This window comes from Notamacropus eugenii, chromosome 1 (assembly GCF_028372415.1).
Source record: "Notamacropus eugenii isolate mMacEug1 chromosome 1, mMacEug1.pri_v2, whole genome shotgun sequence".
NCBI lineage: Eukaryota > Metazoa > Chordata > Mammalia > Diprotodontia > Macropodidae > Notamacropus > Notamacropus eugenii.
In genome coordinates, this window is record NC_092872.1 from 75,134,854 (window position 1) to 75,154,634 (window position 19,781).

General features: G+C 40.0%; 1 protein-coding gene and 1 pseudogene across 4 annotated transcripts in view; one reads left to right on the forward strand and one right to left on the reverse strand.

Annotated features, from left to right (window-relative positions):
• Nucleotides 1–1,399: 1,399 nt before the first annotated feature.
• LOC140501855 (SAP domain-containing ribonucleoprotein pseudogene) lies at nucleotides 1,400–2,086 on the forward strand (annotated as a pseudogene).
• Nucleotides 2,087–2,617: 531 nt separating this feature from the next.
• SLC28A3 (solute carrier family 28 member 3) overlaps nucleotides 2,618–19,781 on the reverse strand; it is a 142,362-nt gene continuing 125,198 nt past the window's right edge. For all 4 annotated transcript variants that reach the window (XM_072605876.1, XM_072605866.1, XM_072605855.1 and 1 more), the window contains 4 exons: nucleotides 7,078–7,159; nucleotides 5,601–5,699; nucleotides 5,195–5,315; nucleotides 2,618–4,013 (listed from right to left, as the gene is read on the reverse strand). In XM_072605876.1, the coding sequence (XP_072461977.1) occupies nucleotides 3,896–4,013; nucleotides 5,195–5,315; nucleotides 5,601–5,699; nucleotides 7,078–7,159 (420 nt within the window). In that variant the 3' untranslated portion in view covers nucleotides 2,618–3,895. The remainder of the gene's footprint in view (nucleotides 4,014–5,194; nucleotides 5,316–5,600; nucleotides 5,700–7,077; nucleotides 7,160–19,781) is intronic.

The following is a 19,781-nucleotide window of genomic DNA, read 5'->3' on the forward strand; positions in this document are numbered from 1 at the left end:
GTTAGTAAGACCTGACCATGGGACAAGTCACTTCACATCATTGAGCCTCAGTTTCTTCATTTGAAGAATGAGGTAACCAAATGAGATTATATTTGTAAAGTACTTAGCACAATGCCTGGCACACAGTAGGCATTTAATAAATGCTTATTCCCTTACCTCTTTCCCCTTCATTTGTTCCTATAGGACCTCTCTGATAGGGTTGTTGTGAGGTTCAAATGCCATTGTGAATGGAGAACTCTGCAAATTTTGAAGTGCTACATAAATGTCAGTTGAGAATGGCAGAATGGATAGAGACCTCATCTTGGAGCTGGGAACCTCAACTTAGGTTGAGGCCCTGCCTCTGACACATACTGTGTGTGTGTGTGTGTGTGTGTGTGTGTGTGTGTGTGTGTGTGTGTGTGTGTGTGTGTGTGTATGTGTGTGTGTGCGCATGTGTGTGTGCCTAAAGTCACTTAACCCCTTGATATCTCAGACAATTCTAAGACCAAGACATTCTACATGACAGAAGATGTTTCCTAGGAGTTTCCAGTGTCAGTGAAATCACGAATCCTTACCCCCAAACTTAGTTATTATCATTAAAATCTAAGCCAGTGGAAAAGCCAGATTCAGGTGGCAGAAGTTCATATTGCAGTACTTGTTACTAGAATTTTAGACATTTAAGTGAGCATCAAAAGTTATTGAAAAGGACAAAACTATCTGAAGATTCTGGTACTTTTAGAACTCTTTCCTGTTTCACCTATGTGACTCAGAAACTCAAATAGCTCATTGAGAAAAGCTTCAAAGCTGAAAGCAGCTGCACATGATGAGGCAGAGAAACATAAGGGTAGGGGATAACAGTGGAGAGATTAGCTTGGTTTCCTGGCAGTTGCCAGAGGCATCACTACCAAATCGTATGCCCAGAGTAAAGCTCCTACAACATGCCCAAAACAAGCAGATGCTGACTTTTAAAGACAGATTTAGTTCAGAAAGAGACCTAAGGGCATTGGGATACCAGGTCCTTATACCTTGGATACCACCCTGTAATGGGGAGTTGGAGGTCCTTGGACACAGTCCCTGTGGGTAGAGACCTCTTTCAGGATACTTATTGCCTCTGCTGAGGAAGGTGCCACCAGGAGAGGCAACAAGGCAGGGCTAGAGGGTAATTCACCTAAAGTGCATTCTTATGTAGTTTTTGGGGGGTGTGTGGGGTGGCAAGAGAAGAGGAAAAGGGAGAGGGAGGGAAGGAGGGAAGGAGAGAAAGAGAGAGAAAAAACGAATGAAAGAATGAATCTATCTGGTGACTTTCAATTTCAGTGAACTATTCTTACTTAATTTGGTTTTAAACTCAGTTATTTCTACATGCTAAAATACTTTCAGGATCTTCTAAATTTTGATAGCCTAGGCTGGGCAATGCCCTAGTCACCCCATTAGTTATAGCTTTGGCAATTAGAAATGACTGGGAAAGGAGGGTGGAGGGGCAAACTGGGTGTGGAAGGGGGACAAGATGGAGGCAGAAACTGTGGAGCTTCACAAGCTGAAGCTTGCTGAGGTGAAGCAGGAATGTCTTGCATGGGGCCTGGAGACCAAAGGAATTAAATAAGATCTCATCAACAGACTCCAGGCTTATCTTGAAGAGCATGCTAAAGGGGAAGGCCAATGAAAAAGATGTTCTGGGAGATGAAATGAGGGAAAAAATCCCAAAGCCAGTGGAAATACCTGTCAAAGAGGAAGAACCTCCAGAAAAAACTGCTGATGTGACAGCAGAGAAGGTGGTGAAAATCACATTTGAAATACAGACGGAGAGGATGCAGAAATGAGCTGAGTGACTCAATGGACCTGTGAGCTTGGAGAATAAGAAAGCTGCTCGGGCAGCTCAGTTTGGCATTCCTTCAGTTTCAGCAAAAGGTTTATCATGAGACACCAAACCTATGGTAAATATGGATAAATAAAAGGAAAAGATTCAAAGATTTGGTCTCCAAGAAGAGTGAGGATGATGAGAAGCTGAAAAAGAGGAAGGAACGGTTTGGGATTGTCCTAAATTCATCTGAGCCTGGAACCACAAAGGACAAAGGAGAGAAAAAGAGCAGAGTGATTTGGTATTGCCTGATGAGAAGTTTTTGCTGCCTTCTGCAGCAGAAGATTCTCATCTCTGATTCTTCTTGGTCATTTATATACCCACATGGATACAGACAGGCACCTTCCTGGACTTTGTCCCCTGATGAGGCAGACAGGTATCCCAGATACATACGCAAGCCCTCAGCAGCAGTTTTAGCTTTTTGCCATTATAACTTCAAGGTGTTTCCTGCCCTGTTACTTTTGTTTGTTTTGTCTTTTAAATTCTGGTTGTTTGTTTAAAAATTTAGAAAAAAAATGACTAGGAATGGGGTGGAACTTTCTGAGCAAAGACATAGTTTGGCTGACTTGTGGCCTAAGGCTGTCACAAAAAAATCTTTGATCAGAAGATCGAGTTTCTTGTACAATATAGAAAGGACTTTTGGTTGCGCTGGTTGGTTGTGTGTTGGTTGTTGATGTGGTTGGCTCTCCATCTGACCCATCCCCCCCTACTTTTAAAAAAATCTCTCAGGAACACAGTTAAAAATAGGGATTTACCTTAAATTAAAGTGCAATACTAGCAAAAGCTATTTAAATATTTTATATTTATTTTCATGGTGCACAAATGTACAGTTGTTAATTTCACAAACATTTGAGTGGTTAAAAGGAAAGAATCTGCATTCTTAAAATTTTCAACTCTATAAAGTCTCCAGAAACTCTTGGGAGCCAAGCTTATCTGGTCCTCAAGGTACAGAAGATAACTTACAAGAATGGAAATGATACTGGGGAACCCTGATTAATTGTTATTGTTTCATTGTATCCTGCTGGGGCTGGGATGATCCCAAACTGATGATGCTCTTGGGTTTTCCCTTTGAATTTCTATTACTGAGTAACACAAATGCACTTTAATAAATATCTCAAATCTGAGCTTAGAAATAATTGTGTCCTTTTGTCTAAGAAACTCAGGAATTCTGCCCATTAGTCATTAGGGCAACCCCCTGCAATTCTGAGGTAGATCGGAGCTGATGGTCTTCTCCTTTTGCAGATGGCAAAACTGAAGCACAGAGGTCTAGCCACTTCCCTGGGGTATCATAGCTGGAGAGACGTAGGTAATTCCATAGATAAGGAATAGTGAATGTGGACTTCACTGTGGTAACCATGGTAGTAGATCTTTCTCTTGGTTTTTATTTTTCAAATTGTGCCTCTTAAGAATCAGAAAGTAGAATGGACATTTCCCTCTTACTTCTAGGCATCTCTTCCCATCTCCTTGGGGATGTTGCTTCTCTCTGAAATAGCCAAACAGTTGTCTGCTTTTACATGGACAGTTGTATGCTTTCTAAGGTCTGATTTAAATGTCTTGTTTCAAATCAGCTCCGGTGAATTCACGATGGTCTATAACTGATACTTCTTCTAGTGGATCTCTTTGTGCCTCCAGTTCAAGATGCCAAATGAAAGGTTGGTGAGCAGTGCTCTTTTTGTGGATGAATACATTAGTTTCTTAATACCTGTGTTCAGATGAAATGTTCTGGAATACCAAACCCAAATGACAATGCAGAGAATAAAGAGAAGGTTCTAGCAGGATATCTGAATAGCCTTGTGTCCTTGTGGGGGAGAGATAGGGGACAGAGGAGGTGAATACTTTTTGCTGGATCATATTTATTGTTCTCTTTCTCTTCTATTCCATGCTGATTCCATGATGGCAAAATTAATCTATAAATAGCAGTTGATATTTTCCCCACAATTAGTCCTCTCCCCCCCCCCCCGCCCCCAATAAAGAAGTGTGATCACCTAGATTCATTTTCACACTGTTCCTTTCAAATTGATTGAAGCCTGTGCTGGGGATCATCTGGGGAAGAGGCTAAGCTCAGAATGAGGTAGCGACCCAATCACAGTTAAATGTAGTTTGATTCAGCACCAGACAGCAGCCTTTCAATGTGGATAAGCTTGCTGGCAAAATATCACTGGCGTTGCTGGCGACAATACTGGTGGATAGAAGAAATGCCAAGCAAGAGAGAGAAAAAGAATTAAGTGGATTTTGTAATATGCTAATAAGGCACAAAGATGGTATTTTTCTTCTTGAGTTAGGACCATGATTAGATCTATTAGAATTGCCCCAGCATGAGAAGTCATGGTAACATAACTCTTTTCATTCCAGCCAGTGCAACCATGAACTTTGTATATACAGTTATCCTTCCACATCATGGGAGTTGGGGGAGTGGCACCCCTGAAATCTGGAAAACCCACAGAAAAAGTTTTGGTCCTCCCTTTGTACTAGAAAAGTCTGAGTTATCATGGTATTAAAAAGATAAAACATGTTGATATTATACAATACTATACATATATTTTATGTATTTCTGAGTTTCTAATTTTTTTCTGTGTCATCTGCAGCTTCTGCAAAACTGCCCCCAAATTCTTATTTAATTTTTTATACTGACCTATGATATATTGAAACTGTGATGGGGAAAGTCAAGATGTGGAAGGGATAACTGTATTGTCCTAAAGAATGTCAAGCCTTCCTCAGGGGGAGGGCTCATCTCTATAAGCAAACCATTGAATGAAGGATCTAAGGAGCATAGATTTAAATATGCAGGGAACATTAATTATTGAGTCTAATTAACCCTTTTCTTTTACAAAAGAGGAGAGGGAACTAAGGTATAGAAAAGTTTATTAACTAGCCCAGGTACACATGCCCGGGGTGGGATTTTGACTTTCATCTTCCTGATTTCAAATCCAGTGCCCTATCCACCACACCTTACTGTCTCACTGACTGGTTAGTGTGGGAAAGGAAAGGGACATTTTGTAGCCGGGACAGGACATTATTATCAGTTCAGCAATAACCAATATATTATAGGTTGAAATGAACATCGGATCTTGATCTCAGTAACAAGGGAACATCTTGATCTCAGAAAGGGTCACAGGATGAGAGGGATGGGGGGATGGGGAGACCTATTCATTACCCAAAGGAAGCCAAACTGAAAGGTTGAGGTTGAAAAGACTATACAAATACTGGGACCTGACATTTTCATTAGGTCACATTTGCAAAACTTCTCCTCCCTGAGCTTCCTTTCAAAATTGCTATAATAAGAAAGTATCCCTAGGTCAAACTCCATCACAAGCCTCTTAATAATGGAATATAAAGTAGTTGTTATCAAGGATACAATACCTGGTAAATATGTTTTGGCAACAGGTAACTAGCTCAGTTGTGTTGCTAGGTGAAGTTGAGTTGAAGGCTTTTTCTAAAAGACTGTTGCAATCTATCTCCATGGGAGGGCTGGAGAGCATGCCTGGAAATTACACATTAGAATGACATTCATTTAATTAATTAAAGAACTAAAATCTTTGTGTTCCCAAGTTTCTTCTCTCCCTCTTCCCCCTCTCCACCCCACTCCCATTCAGCTTTTCAATTTCTACCCACTCTCAGTACAATAGTGAGACCATTTCTCAGGTTTTTTTTTTTTTTTTTTTTTTTTTTTTTTAAATAAATCCATCCTTTGGGTTCAGGTAGGAAGCCTAAACTTAAACACTGCCATCTTGTGGGCACTAAGAGATAAGCAGGACAGAGCACTTACCCGCAATACAGGCTGTCATGAAACTGGCTACAGTACCAGCGATCAGAGCCCTGAAAGCTCCTGCGGCGATGTCCCGCTTCCTGGAAGGAGCCATAGATGCTAGGGAATGCAGAACAAACATGAATTTGTTAGTGGGTTCAAATAAGGCCTCCCTAAAAATGTATTATCTGCAGAATGGGCTCTGAAGTTGGACTGTTCAATGCAGGCATTTTCCGAATAGAGGAGCCCAGGGTTCAGCTTTCAGTGGGGAGCTCCTCAAGGTGAAAGACAGGAGTTTGACCAGAGTTGTAAGTAGGAGGGGGCAAGTGGGGTTTTCTTGTAGAGTGCTGAAATTTAGAGGCCACTGACAGTATTACTAATTCTTCAGCAGGTAGAAACAAGAGGAGCCCTAGTTGGCAAGAGTAAGTTGCTTAACATAGAAAACTACTAGATGGCACAGTTCCTCCCATGAATGGTAGTATGAGCTTCTAGTCTTGACCCTGCCTCACACTTGTAGGGTCTTGGTCTCAAACTGGCAATCTAGCTGAATTTGTTTTAAAAGGTTTCTTTAAGGGTGCTTTGTATGCTGCTTGACACTAGGCACATTTTGTTGTGTTTGCCCTGGGATCCAGAATTGCTAGTTATGGCTCTGAATCTGACCCACTAGAAAGGTCTAAGGATTTTATTCTCAAAAGCATAGCCTTGCTTAGGGAACAAGAAATAGATTAGATACAACAGAATCCCTCTGATTCATCAGAAATAAAGGTTTGCATGGCAGGATGGATGGGTGGGGTTGGGGTTATATACTTGGGCATTTGGGGAAGTTAGCTTGAATGTCAGCAAAGAAGCTCTATAGTGGCTGATTCAGATAAATAGATACATATATCTATTTATAGATATAATTATATATCTGTATATACAGCTATACATATATAGTATATATGATATACACTTTGAAGTTCTCTCTCAAGAACTTTGGATTTGACTATGCAACATGGGAGATACTGTCACAGGACCATTCAGCATGGCATGCCCACATCGGAAAGGGTGCTGTGCTCTTTGAGTAAAGCAGAATTGAGATGGGACAAAGTAGATGCAGGATGTGCAAATTTGGGAATATCCTCCCCAAATATTCACCTGCACTATCTGTGCCCAACCTGTGGTAGAGCATCCCAATCTCATTTTGGTCTGATCAGTCACAGTTGGACACACTGAAACTTCACTTTATCAAAACTTGGATTCAGTGAAAGGGCTGCACTTGAGGACCTCAAGGACCAGGTGTGGCCTCAAGGTCACAGGTTTCCCACCCCTGAATTATATATTTGGGGGTGGTGGTGTATCTTTCTGTGGCATATGCATTCATTGCTGTATTGTTCCTCTCCTACCTTCCTAGTGCTAGTGAGATCTTTTTCCTGGTATTAGAGAAAGTAGGGCAGATGGAGAAACCAAGCATTTCAGTTTAAACTGTATCAGAATCACATAGAACATCATTACTTACTGAGACCTCCAATCACTACTCCCAGAGACCCAAAATTGGCAAAGCCACAAAGGGCATAGGTAGCAATAATTTCAGAGCGAACCTGTAAGGCAAGCAAGATGCACCCAGATAAGCAAATGACATGACCATGACTGGGAAATATTCACATATATTAAGTTCCGGGGCCTGACCAACACCTCCCACTGACTATTAAAGCAACGTGGTATACTAACTAAAAAGAACGCTGTACTTGTCATCAGAATCCTACCTAGCTCTACCACTTATTATCAGTGTGACCTAGGTCAAGTCATTGCTCCAGTGTCCTAGTCTGTAAAGTGAAGAGATTGGATTAGACAACCTCTAAGATCCCTTCTGGTTCTACATTTATGATCCATATAAGTCTCTCTTGAGTTTGGTTGTTTTGCTCTATTGTTTCAGTTGTGTCCAACTCTTTGTGGCCCCTTTGGGGTTTTCTTGGCAGAGATACTGGAGGGGTTTGCCATTTTTTTTCTCCAGCCCATTTTACAGATGAAGAATTAAGACAAACAAGGTTAAGTAACTTGATCAGGGTCACACAGCTAGTAAGTGTCTGACTCCATATTTGAACTCGAGGAGATGCCTTCCTTGATTCCAAAACCCTGAATCACTGTGCCCCCTAGCTTTCTGTTGACTTTGGTACTTCCTCCTTGTATCTCTTTCTCCAGATACCTAGAAATAATGGTGCTCTGAGCAGAGGGAAATCTACTGAATATCGGCCGGCTGTTTTGGATCTTCCACTTACTAGCCAAGGCCCTGTGATTTCTTATTCTTAGCACAAGGTTTAACAATTTTCCTTGATGACTTACATTGTATCTCTAGTCAGATACAAAGCTGCCAAACATGTCAGATGTAAAGAAATGGCAGAAATGAAAACAGAGGTGAAGGCTGTTGCTTTCTGCCCAATAACGTATCACTTTATTCACCCTCACCCTCACCCTGAATGGAGTACTATCAGACTTCTGATTCATCCAGGCAACAATGAGCCAGAATCCCACTCTCTCTCTGTGTGACCTTGGACAAGTCAAAAGGTGTATTGCGTCCTTCAGAATCTTCTTTCAGAATCTCTCAGAAAATTACCCAAAGGAAGTTCAGAGTTCAGTCCTGAATGTAGGAGCCCAGATGAGCTGGCCTCAAGAATTGCTCCTAGTCCTATGATTCTGGCAGTGGGTAAGAAAGGAGGGGGAGAATTTTGGGCAGCATTCCCATTGCCTCTTCATTTATCACTTTGAAAATACTGTTACCAAATAGAGCCCTACCCTCAACTTGTTTTCTCCTTTTTAGAGACCGTCCAAATAGTTTGGAAGAGCTTGTAACAGTCTACTCTACAACAAACATGATCAAATCAATTAGACAACCTCTAAGAACCAAAAGAAGAAATCACAGGGATTTTAGCTCTTGAGTAGGAAGGGGCCTCAGAGACCATCTAGTACAACCCCCTTCATCTCAAAGATGAAGAAACTAAGTGGTCATGCAGGAAGTAAGCATCGGAGGGTGGGGATTTGAAGCTCAGGCCCCTAACTCCACAATAGTGCTTCTTCCACTGTTATCACACTGTAGATAAAGAATATGATTGATCCTTGTCCCTTTGTCCTGCCTGAGACGGGGACATTCAAGTTTAGGTCAAAGACTAAGCAAAACAAGTAGGGAACCAAGTGTCCCTTCCCCCCTTCCCCCTTTACTCACTAACTAGATTTTTAAGCCAACATTCAAGTTGGCTGAATGGGGATGGTTCAGTTTTCCATTTATTACAAGCTTTTTCCCCCTTTTCTGTTTCTGAGAACCCTTTGTTGATATTTTCAAACAACACGCATATGGCAGATAGAAAAGAAACATTATTTCAAGTATTCATTTGGTTTGCTTTTCCTGGAAATACTTTTGTTTCTTATGTCTCCCATCTCCCTCTCCCTCTTGCTCAGCACTAAGGACTGTGTTCTCTCACTCTTTACATTTTGTCCAATTGGCTTCAAAAGCAGGATCTCACTGTGGGGGTGGAGATGAGAGGGAGGGTGAGAGAGGGAGAGAGAGAGACAGGCAGACAGATAGACAGATGAAGGGAGGGAGAGAAAGAAGAGGGGAGGAAGAGAGAAACAGGGACAGACAGACACAGAGGGGAAATAGGGAGAGACAGAGTCAGAGAGAAGAGAAAGGAGGGAGGGAGGGAGAAAGGGAGAAAGAGAGAGAAAGAGAGACAGAGAGGGAGGGAGAGGGAGGGAGAGAGAGAGGGAGAAAAAGGGAGAGGGACTTCTCTTTGGAGGCTGAAGGGAGAGGGAAACTCATAGATCCAGCCATGGCCATGTTATCATGCAGGTTTAAAAAGAATGAGAGGAAGGTTAAAATCTGTCATGAACCCCTATGGTTTGTTTCTATAAATGTACAGGTGAGTTGGTAGAATAAAAAACTCACTTCTCTATCAAAATAAAATGAGCAGTGTGCTTTTACATGTGTTCTTAAAAGGATAATCCTTATTTTAAGAGAAAGATATTAAGGAATTATTAAAATGTAGTGGTAGAACACTGGCTCTGAGATCAGAAAGCTGAGGCTTAAATTCTTGTTCTCCTGAATATCTTTGGTGATCTGGGACAGATCTCTTAACTCTTCTAGTCCTGCTACCTCATATAAAAGAAGGAGCTTGGCCTAAGTAATCTTTAGGTCAATAGTCTACAAATGGGGGCCATGATGGTACCCTAAGGGAACTGTGGCTTCATCTAAGGAGCATGTGATTGGCCAGTCAGAGAATGGAAACGTGGATATCATTCCATCTTCTCTATGATAGCCATTCATAAGCCATAGCTTTGATAAAACCAGGCCTATCCTTCACCCATTTATATCCCAACACTTCCCAACTCCACCTCCCTCATGCATCTTTGCAAATTCCCAAGCTTCTCCCTTCTGAGATTTTCAGGGCTGATTATAACCCAGGTTAGTGATAATCTAACCCTGACTGGAGCAGCTGCATAGATGCCATTGGGACATTTCCCATCCCATCCCCCTCCTGCCTCTTTCCTCAACAGCATATTTACCAGAAACATTACTGATAGACTCGACGGTTAGAAATGATTTGTAGACCACTCTTTCAAAGTACCTCCTAGTTACCAAATGTAATCATCCTATAAACTGCTTAGCCCTAAGAAACCTTGGTGGGTTCATTTTGTCTGATGTAGTTTCTACTTGTCCTGTAACCTCTCCTTAGGGAAGAGTTTGTCAGAGAGTCATCTCTGGCATTTCAAGTTAATAACTTTAGGAAGTCAGGTAGTCAGGTAGCTCTCCCTGCCTCCAAATATCCCTTCCACTATAATATAATCCTTCCAGTCCCAGTCTTCCATGAATCCATAAATTACAAGGCCTTAGCTCAAGCAAATATATACAGAAATGCCTCTTAAAAATACATATATCCCTGGAAGGCTTAAAACAATTATTAATACCATTAAGATATTGCAAATTAGTGCATCAATAGAATGTGATTTCTTTTGAGGGTAGGGACTCCCTTCTATCTGTACTTGCCCCCAGCATCTATGGCAATGCTTAGCACATAGTAGGCACTTCATAAATGCCTTGTTGATTAGTTATCTAGCAAAGACTCAAAGCAACAAGCCATAAAACATTTGAACTGGAAGAACAGCATGGTTTATAGAAGCTCTAAGGCCTGATGTTTGAACTTCAGGATGGGGTATGAGAGATAAGATTGAGTTAGCTTAAAAAGCAAGAATAACTATTGAGAAAACATTCTTTTCTTCCCTAGAGCCAGTTCTGCCAGGAATGAAGGGTAAACATGGGAGAATAATTTTCTTCCCTTGAGAAGCAGAACTTGTATTTAAGTCATAGTGAACCATATTTTATCATTTGTCTAAGGAACTCTGAGTTTTTCCCAAACATCTTACCTTCACAGTACCCATAGGGTGTCGAATAGGATTTATCGTTATCCCTATCCTTACTGTTGGGGAAACATTTATAGGCCCTAAATGGTTTCTCCAGAGTGATTTGGAAAGTAGGATAATTAGAACACAAGAATCCTAATGTCAGTGGACATTCTTCCTCAGTGTCAGAGAGTGGACTGGGGGTATAGAGAAGATAGAAATGAGCTTCTTGAAACCTTGATAAAATCGGTTGGTTTTACCCCAATTTTTAATCAGAACCTTAGTTCTTAAGTTGCACCTGTAGTGACCTTTTTCACAAAGCTACTAGGGTTGCCAAGGTTGTAGGCTTTCTTGCATTATGCAAGACTTTACTTTCAGTGACTGGCAGTTGTGAATAGAAGAACATTTTACTTAATTATGCCTATTCTCTGCATTTGGAAGTGTGACAATACCCAGTTCTAACTAAACATGAAGGCCAACTGGCTGCAGATTCTTATGGTGGGGGCCCCTCAGTGGTCATAAAGATATGTTACAATCAAAGAAGGAGAAATTAGAGCAAAGAGACAGAGCCTGGAACAGCTGTATTTGATGAACAGGCAAGTCTCATTGCCAAATGTCATTAAAGGTAAAAAAAAAAAAAAGCCAACAATGTGAGCAGGGGGTGGCAAGACTACGAAGGTGAGCATGGCCACATCATCAAAAAAAAAGGGGCCTCTAGAACACAATAAAGCAGGCTTCTTAACCTGGGTTCTCCTAATGCATTGTTGGTAGAGTTGTGCCATTCTGGAGAACAATTTGGAACTATGCCTAAAGGGCTATCAAACTGTGCATACCCTTTGATCCAGCAGTACCTCTAGTAGGTGTTCATCCCAAAGACATCAGAGAAAAGGGGAAAGGATCTATATATACAAAATGTTCACAACAGCTCTTTTTGTGGTAGCAAAGAATTGGAAATTGAGAGGATGCCTGCCAGTTGGGCAATTACTGAACAAGTTGTGGTATATGGTTGTGAAGGAATATTATTGTATTATAGGATATGATGAGCAAGATGGTTTTAGAAAAACCTGGGAAGACTTATATGAACTCATGCAAAGCAAAGCAGGAAGAACCAGGAGAACATCGTACATAGTAACAGTAATGTTATAAGGATGATCAACTGTAAAAGACTTAGCTACTCTGATTGAGACAATGATCCAAGACAGTTCCACGGGATACATTATAAAAAACACTCTCTACCTCCAGAGAGAACTCTGAACTCTGAATGTAGATTGAAACATACTATTCAAACTTTTTTCTTTGTTCTTGGAAATGTTTTGCATGACTTCACATATGTATAATTGATATTAACTTGTTTGCCTTCTTGAGGAGGGAGGAGAGGTGGCCGGGAGGGAGAGAATTTGGAACTCAAAATTTTTTTAAAACATGAATATTAAAATTTTCTTACAAGTAATTAGGAATATTCAATGGAATATTTTTTAAAAGGCCCCTAGGTGGTTTGTTGGCTAGACTTGTGAGCCAGGAACCCCAAAAATGAAATTTTACCTCAGGTGCTTACTAGCTCTGTGATGCTGGGCAAGATTCTTAACCTTTCTAAAGAGCCTCAGTTTCATTGTAAAATAGGGATACTAAAATATACCTTGTAGGATTCTTGTGAGGGTCAAATGAGAATGTATGAAAAAAGTTTCAATTTCATTATATTTCAGAAATGGACAAATGCTACAACAGCCTCCTCCCCAAATCCTGGGGTCTCAAAACATGTTTTAAAAAATACATACACATATTTTAATAACTATTTCAGCATGACTGGTTTCCTCTGTAATCTTATGTATTTTATTTTATTCTTTTAAAAATATAGTTCTGAAAAAGGGCCCATAGGCTTCACCAAGTTGACATAAAGAAAGGCTAAGAATCCCTGCACTAAAGAGAGCCACTGGAAAAAAAAGACCTTGAGAAGACAATATAATCTTTGGGACAGTGGCTTCACGCTGTCCGCATCCTTATGAAACATTATTTACTTCAAATAGAGAAGCAGATGCTCTGGTTTACCCTGTTCCTTAGCAGCAATTCAGTGTCCTATACTCTATATTGGAAACACTATATACAGATAATACACAGTCCTATGAATGTGTCCTCTAAAACTCTGGATAATCATAATGACAATGCTAATGATAGTTAGCATTTATGTGGTACTCTACAGTTTGCAAAGTGCTTTACAGTTATTAGCTCGTCCCACGATTACATGCCATCTTCCTTTATAGGAATACAAATAACAGCCAATAATTGGAGAATCCACAGACAACAACTGAATCCCCCATGTTCCATAATTTTTATGCCCTTCCAAGTTAGAATCCTGGCATGTGATTTTTTTTTTTTGGCCCATTTTCCTCTTTGCCTCCTACCCCCAATAGCCCTGTAAGGTAAACGCTATTTTTTTCTCCATTTTATGGGTGAGTAAACTGAGGCTAAGAGGTCAAATGACTTGTTCAGGGCTGTGCAGTTAATAAGTACCTGAAGTTGGATAGGAACTCAGATTTTTCTTACTCCCTCACCTATGCTTCCAGGATATGAGTCTGCCTTATTCACTGAGAGAGTCAGATTTGCAACCATTATCCCACAAAAGAAGGAAAATACCACTGACATGACAGGACCCATTGGAAAGTCAGGGTGATCCGAAGAACTTTGACTTGCTCAGATAAAGCCTTTTTCAGTGAAATTGGTATCCTTCTGCTCCCTCTTTCCTCTAAATGAAACAAAAAGACACAAAAAAGACTTTTTTCCCATGGATATGAGGCTATAACCAGACCATAGAGGCCTCTGACTGTTAATATTTTGAAGTTTACAGTCTTGAAAAACAGCTGGAGTATGAACCCTGGTGACCAAGAGTTGTTCTGCATTTAGAAGAGCTTGGGGAACAACTAACAGACAGCGTAAAAAAGCAAGATTAGTGAGAAATAATTCAAACTATCACGAAGTATCAGTCTGCACCTCCAGAAGATGGTTTGCTCCCTGTTCTGATAGGCTCGGAAAGTTGTTTAGGCATCTGCTCCCTCTTCTGACCTCAGCAGCAATCTGGTTAATCCACTGTGCCAGGAGTTAGAGGACCTGGGTTTGAACCCTTATCTCAGCGTGCATAGGCTACTTATTAAATAATTAATTATTAATATGAAGTAATCAATTAATTAATAAAACCACTTTTTAGGCTCCATGACCTTGGGCAATCATTTACTGTCTTAGGCCACAGTTTTATCGTTCATAAAATGAGAGGGATAGATTAAGTGACCTTCGCTTCTTTCTGTCTCTAAATCCTAACATCCTGTGGATGTAGCAAGGTCACATTCTATCTTCCTTTTCCTTCAAATAGCAACACGAAAGAAAACAACCAATAATTTGTTGGTTTCGTGTTGCGATTTGCCAACAACTGAGGCCTCCACATTCTATAATTCATCTCATGCCCTTTCAAGTTTGAATTCTGGCATGTGTAACTCTCTATGTGTAACTCTCTATGTGTAACTATCAAGTCCGTTATTTTGTCCCATCCTCCTCTTTCCCTTCTCCCCCCATGACTTGAACTTCTGTCTGCCTTGGAAATATACTTTTTAATAGCATCTCCCACCCAACTTCAGCTAGACCAGAGTCTCTGAAAAAAGATTATCAGTGAGTTATAGGAGTGAATGGAGGAGGTGGTTTTCTGCTTTTTATAGGAATGAGCCTCCTTCTTTCAAAATCAGCCTGTCCCTTCAAAAAAAGCATGACCCTATAATCACCCTTAGAACTGGCAAAGAGCTTGGAGTACAGAAGAGTGTAACTGGCTCCAACGCTCAGGGGATACCAAGAAGTAGGCTATACACACTTAAAAGAAATATATTCCCATGGACAGACTAAATCAGAAACAGAGGGAAAATGTACATCTAGGTCCATGGTCCTGCTCACCCCTTCAGACCTAGGAGCAATAGGCAATATATCTTATTTAAGTTCCCTCGCAGCATATAAGCTCCTGCTTTAATTTTTTTTTCTATCTCCATCACCTACCACAGCACCTAACATACAGTTGGTGCCTAATAAATGATTGACAAATATAATAGAATTATTCTTTTGTTCTAGTGGGTAAAAGACAAACTATAAATGGATTTTTTTTTCTGTCTGTGCTTGATTTAAAGCCAAGTAGTCTGCAGGGCCTTGTGTCAAACTTACCTCCCTGGACCCAGCAAGGAGGAACTTAATTCCACTCTTTTTCCAGTAATGCTTGTGTCCCTGTGTCTTTAGAAATGGTATGAATGCATATAAGCCATTTTTATGGGTTGGCATGCTTGTATTGAGAGACAGAAATTTAAAACTCGATGTCCTTGTAAGTACTCATTAAATAGCTTTCTCCCTCTCGCCTCAAACAAAATTGTCTCCATTTATTAAGTGGACTTCACCTGGGCAGTACCCTATCATCCATTTGCTTTTAAAGATCTTTAGGGAGGGAGAGGCCATTGTTTCCAACCTTTCTGAAAGTAATGTCATTAATAGCAGTAAAGGGCTATGGTTTGTTCCTCTGTTAGAGGCACTTTCCCCTCCCATTTCATCTCTAAAGCCTTCAGTGCATCTTTCATTTCTGGACTGTACTTTTCACTGTCTTTTCAGATAAATTTTACCCCTTGACCACCTGTCCTACACAGGCAGAGGAAGGTGGGAGGAAATCATCGTTTGCTAAGGGTCTAATATGTGCTAAACATTTAAAAATTATTTTATTTTTAATTTGTCACAAAATAAACATTTCTATAACAACACAATAAAAAAGATGTTTTCACATGAAACTGTAAATTTACCATGTACAATGTTATTCCCTCCAAATATACAACAAGGTTATGTATTGTTTGATTCTCACAGCAATCCTGTGAAGTAGGTATTACATTCTACAGTAGCCCAATAGAACATGGCAACTGCACCCTCAAATGAAGACTAAGACTTTTTTGCTTCTACAATCACCACTTCCTATTTCAAGCCATTACACTATTTCATTGTAAAGTCATCTTCTTTGTGCATACATTAATGTTACTCCCCTCCCCCTAAAATCATTAGTGGCTCCCTATTTCCTATTGAGTTTACATTCATTTATCCAAATTTCAAGTCTCTCCATAATCTAATGCCTTCTTACCACTCTAGTATTATGTCTTATTTGTTCCATGTACTTTTTAATTTAGCCTCCTGGGCTACTAACTTTTCTCTAAAATAAATCCTATACCTTTCTGCCTTATCTAAACTTGGCATTTCCCGAGCATCTAGTGTTTTTGTCTACAAACCCCAAGGGTCTAATAAATATTGTTGAATTTGGCAGTACTCTCTGTCATATCAAGAGGACTGACTTTCATTGTTACCTACGTCAGAGTTCTGTACAACATCAACATTAACTACATTCCAACTAAACTTATTTTGCCCATGGGTTTCCCTTCTCATATACCCAATGGTCTGTGGAGAATTCGACGCTATTTAAGTTCATACTTTCCAAATGATCAGATAAATGAGGACTTGAAGATCATGGGTCAAGGAAGGATCTGCGCCCAAGAAGATCTGATCTCATGGGCGAGCCCCAGGGCTTTATAGTGGAAATGATCAATCTCATTCTGTATCTTATTCCAGTGATCCCTACTTTATTAAGCATCTTTAGATTCTCAACCAGAACCCATCTGACTTCAGTTCTCCAGTAAGGGGGAAGAATTAATGAAGAAGGGACTCAAGATTGTAGGACTCAGTGAAGCTATCCTTAGTATTACATGGATTGGGATGGCAATGGAACAATGAAAGAGCATGAGGACTTGCTTACCACTTATATATTGCTAGAGATTATGCAAGAAAGTCCTCCATCAACAACATTGGTGCTAAATCTCTGTCCTGGAACTTGAGGAAAAGTATTCTAGGAGGAAGGATGGTGCATGAATCCCATTGATGAGCAGCGGCTCATCATGGCAGAGGGAAACTGGGTCATGGCACTGGAATGGTAATGAAAGAATCATGACATGGCAATTTGCACTCCTTGCTGGTCTTACTTTACTTTCGGCTCTCTCTAGCTGTTCCCTTTCTTAGGCTAATTCAAACAGGAATAATTCTTCCAGTCTTGTCTCTTGCCTTTCTCTGTTTGCCAGTTATTAACTACTTTAGTTTATCTTAACCCAGCATTATTTTCTGATTTGATGATGCACTTTACAAAGTCTGGGAGGAAAAATGAAAGTTTCCTATTGATTTTTTGAGTTTACAAGTGAACAGAGCCTGGCGTAAGTTGGGAAAATCAGGCATAAACACATTTATGCTTGTGTGCCAAAATAATTGTAATTAGCTGAGAGACTTAACACTATTCTTGACAATATGTCTAACTATCGTCATTTGAAAATGAATTTATCATATGGGATTCAGTTTCCTTAACAAATGTCCATATATCTGTGTTGAGAATGTGTAAGAATATAGAGAGGAGAGCATTTTATTTTAAGAACACTGGTTTTGAGAATCTAAGCTCATCTATGTGAATTAACTAAGACAAGAGTATTTGTTTCTGACAACATATATGCACATGGGTATATACCTTAGAACAGGGGTTAATTTGGTTTGGAAAGAATGTATTTATTTTTTTCTTTAGCACCACACTGGCAAAATGGGAATTAAGCCACTGATCATTTAGACCTTTTCACTCTTTATCTGAAGACTGCTGCTGCCAGCAAAACTAGGGAGGAAGCCCAACTTCTTATAAGCACAGCTAAAATATCTGTTTTGGGAAATTAGTGGCTTGCATCTGGATGACAAAGTTCAAACAGAGTAATAAACAAACTACAGTGATCCCTTCCACATTGCAATTTTCTCTATTGCTATTTGATATATTGTGGGTTGGCATAAGAAATTAAATGGGAATTTTTGGGGGGAATTTTACAGAAGGCACAGATGATGGGCAAAGACCAGTAGAGGACACAGAGCCTATGACCAAATACTTAATCAAATTTTACAATAAGGTGCTGTAAACACCCCATAAAAGAAAAAGAAAAAAATCAAACTTCTTCTCTGGTATGTAGGGAGGGCCAAAAAATGTTATGCAGATTTTCCAGATTGCAGTGCTTTGCCCCTAGCCCCTGTCAGGTGGAAGGGTTAACTGTAAAAGTCAACAGCCATTTTGGGTCTCAAAATCACCAACAGTCCTTAAGTCAAATAGGGAATAGGGCATATGAGTTTTATAATTTGTGCATTATTGTGTAGACAGAGATGTACACATGATTGCTTTTCAATATTACTTCATGAAGACACCGACTTTCTCCCAGAAGAAAGGAAGGATAGCTTTACAATCTCTTCCCCCTCATTCCCCACGCTTTTGCATATTTTTATTTTTAGGTTTAATTAATTAAAATTCTTTATATAGATATAATTGATAACAAACAAGTGATTAAATAGTTTTGCATATAAATGAATGCTAATAGGAAGCAGTCTATGTTCTGAAAGTCACTGGCTTTGTAAAGTCAGTTCTGGAGATAGAAATTATCAGAGATAAATTGAGTTAATGGCATTACATTTCTCCATTACTCTTATTGAAAGAAAATAGTAGCTTGTACACAGGAGATTCACCTATGACATCTTCTGTGGTGCCCTTGGGCATGATTACCACAAAGAGTGGAGAGTAGGCATGGAACGTTCAATGCACCTGAACCCAGAATGCAACTATGTTATAGAATGCTATAAAATTGGCCATGTTATAGAACTGACACTTTAGCTAAATCTTCCATCTGGGAGTATTCAGCTAACTAGTAGGAGCAGTCCAGCAGATGACATTGGCAGCACTTTGGGGAGGCAGCACACAACAGCCTTGGAGACAGCAAAATATTCTAGCTAGGTTCAAACAAAACACTATATTTTGGGGGCTTAACGGGTAGATACAAGGTAGATATTTTGAGAAGGGGGCCGAGACTACATGAACCAAGAATTGGAATGAAAAGAATTGGGAAAGAATCTACCCACACTCAGTGGGCTTGGATAGATCTCTGTTTCTCAGAGATCCATTGTTGTTTGGCTAACAGCAGAGGAAAATTGTTAGTTTATCATAGTTTCCGGGCTTATATGGCTAATTCAGCTTTACTCTCACTTTTTAATAATGAAGTTTTGTAATTGTACATTTTTTTTAAAACTATGCTCAGTATCCAGTAGGATATGGGTGCCTTTAAGATCCACCCATGCACTCACCATGTGGAGGATGGAGAGAGTTTGGGTTTGGGGGGAATGGAGCTATCAATATTTCTGCCAATGCAGTCATGAACACTCTAGCATAGAATAGAGTTTTATGAGATGCTATGCAGAAAAAAATAATCTGGTATCAGTCCAACCTCCAGTAATAAGACTTACTGAAATTAGCTAAGTTGCCTCTCAGAACCTGTCAACGTTTGTGTTAGACTAGTGTGTTACACTAGCGATGTGACTGAAGAAACCTCACTGGTGCGATTTGTTACCACTTCATCAGGCATTGCTGTAGCCTGAAAATTTTACCATTCTGTGACTAAATTTCTGGTGATGAGTATGCATGTATATGTGAAATCATGTAGCCTACATCAACTAGTCAGGACTGGGGACAATGGGAAATAATGGGAGCCCTGCATGATATATCATTCTTTCTACATGCCATTTCTTAATGCTATTAATCTGTGCTATCATTATAGTAAGAAGCATTATGGCTCTGTGCATAGGAGACCTGCCAGCCAGGAAGTCAGGAAGAGTTGGGTTCTGACACAAAAATATGTGACCAAGAAGCAAGTCATTTAATCTCTAGATGCCCTAAGCAACTCTTTGATACAGTAAATTGTAGGACAGTTGCTCCTCTGCATT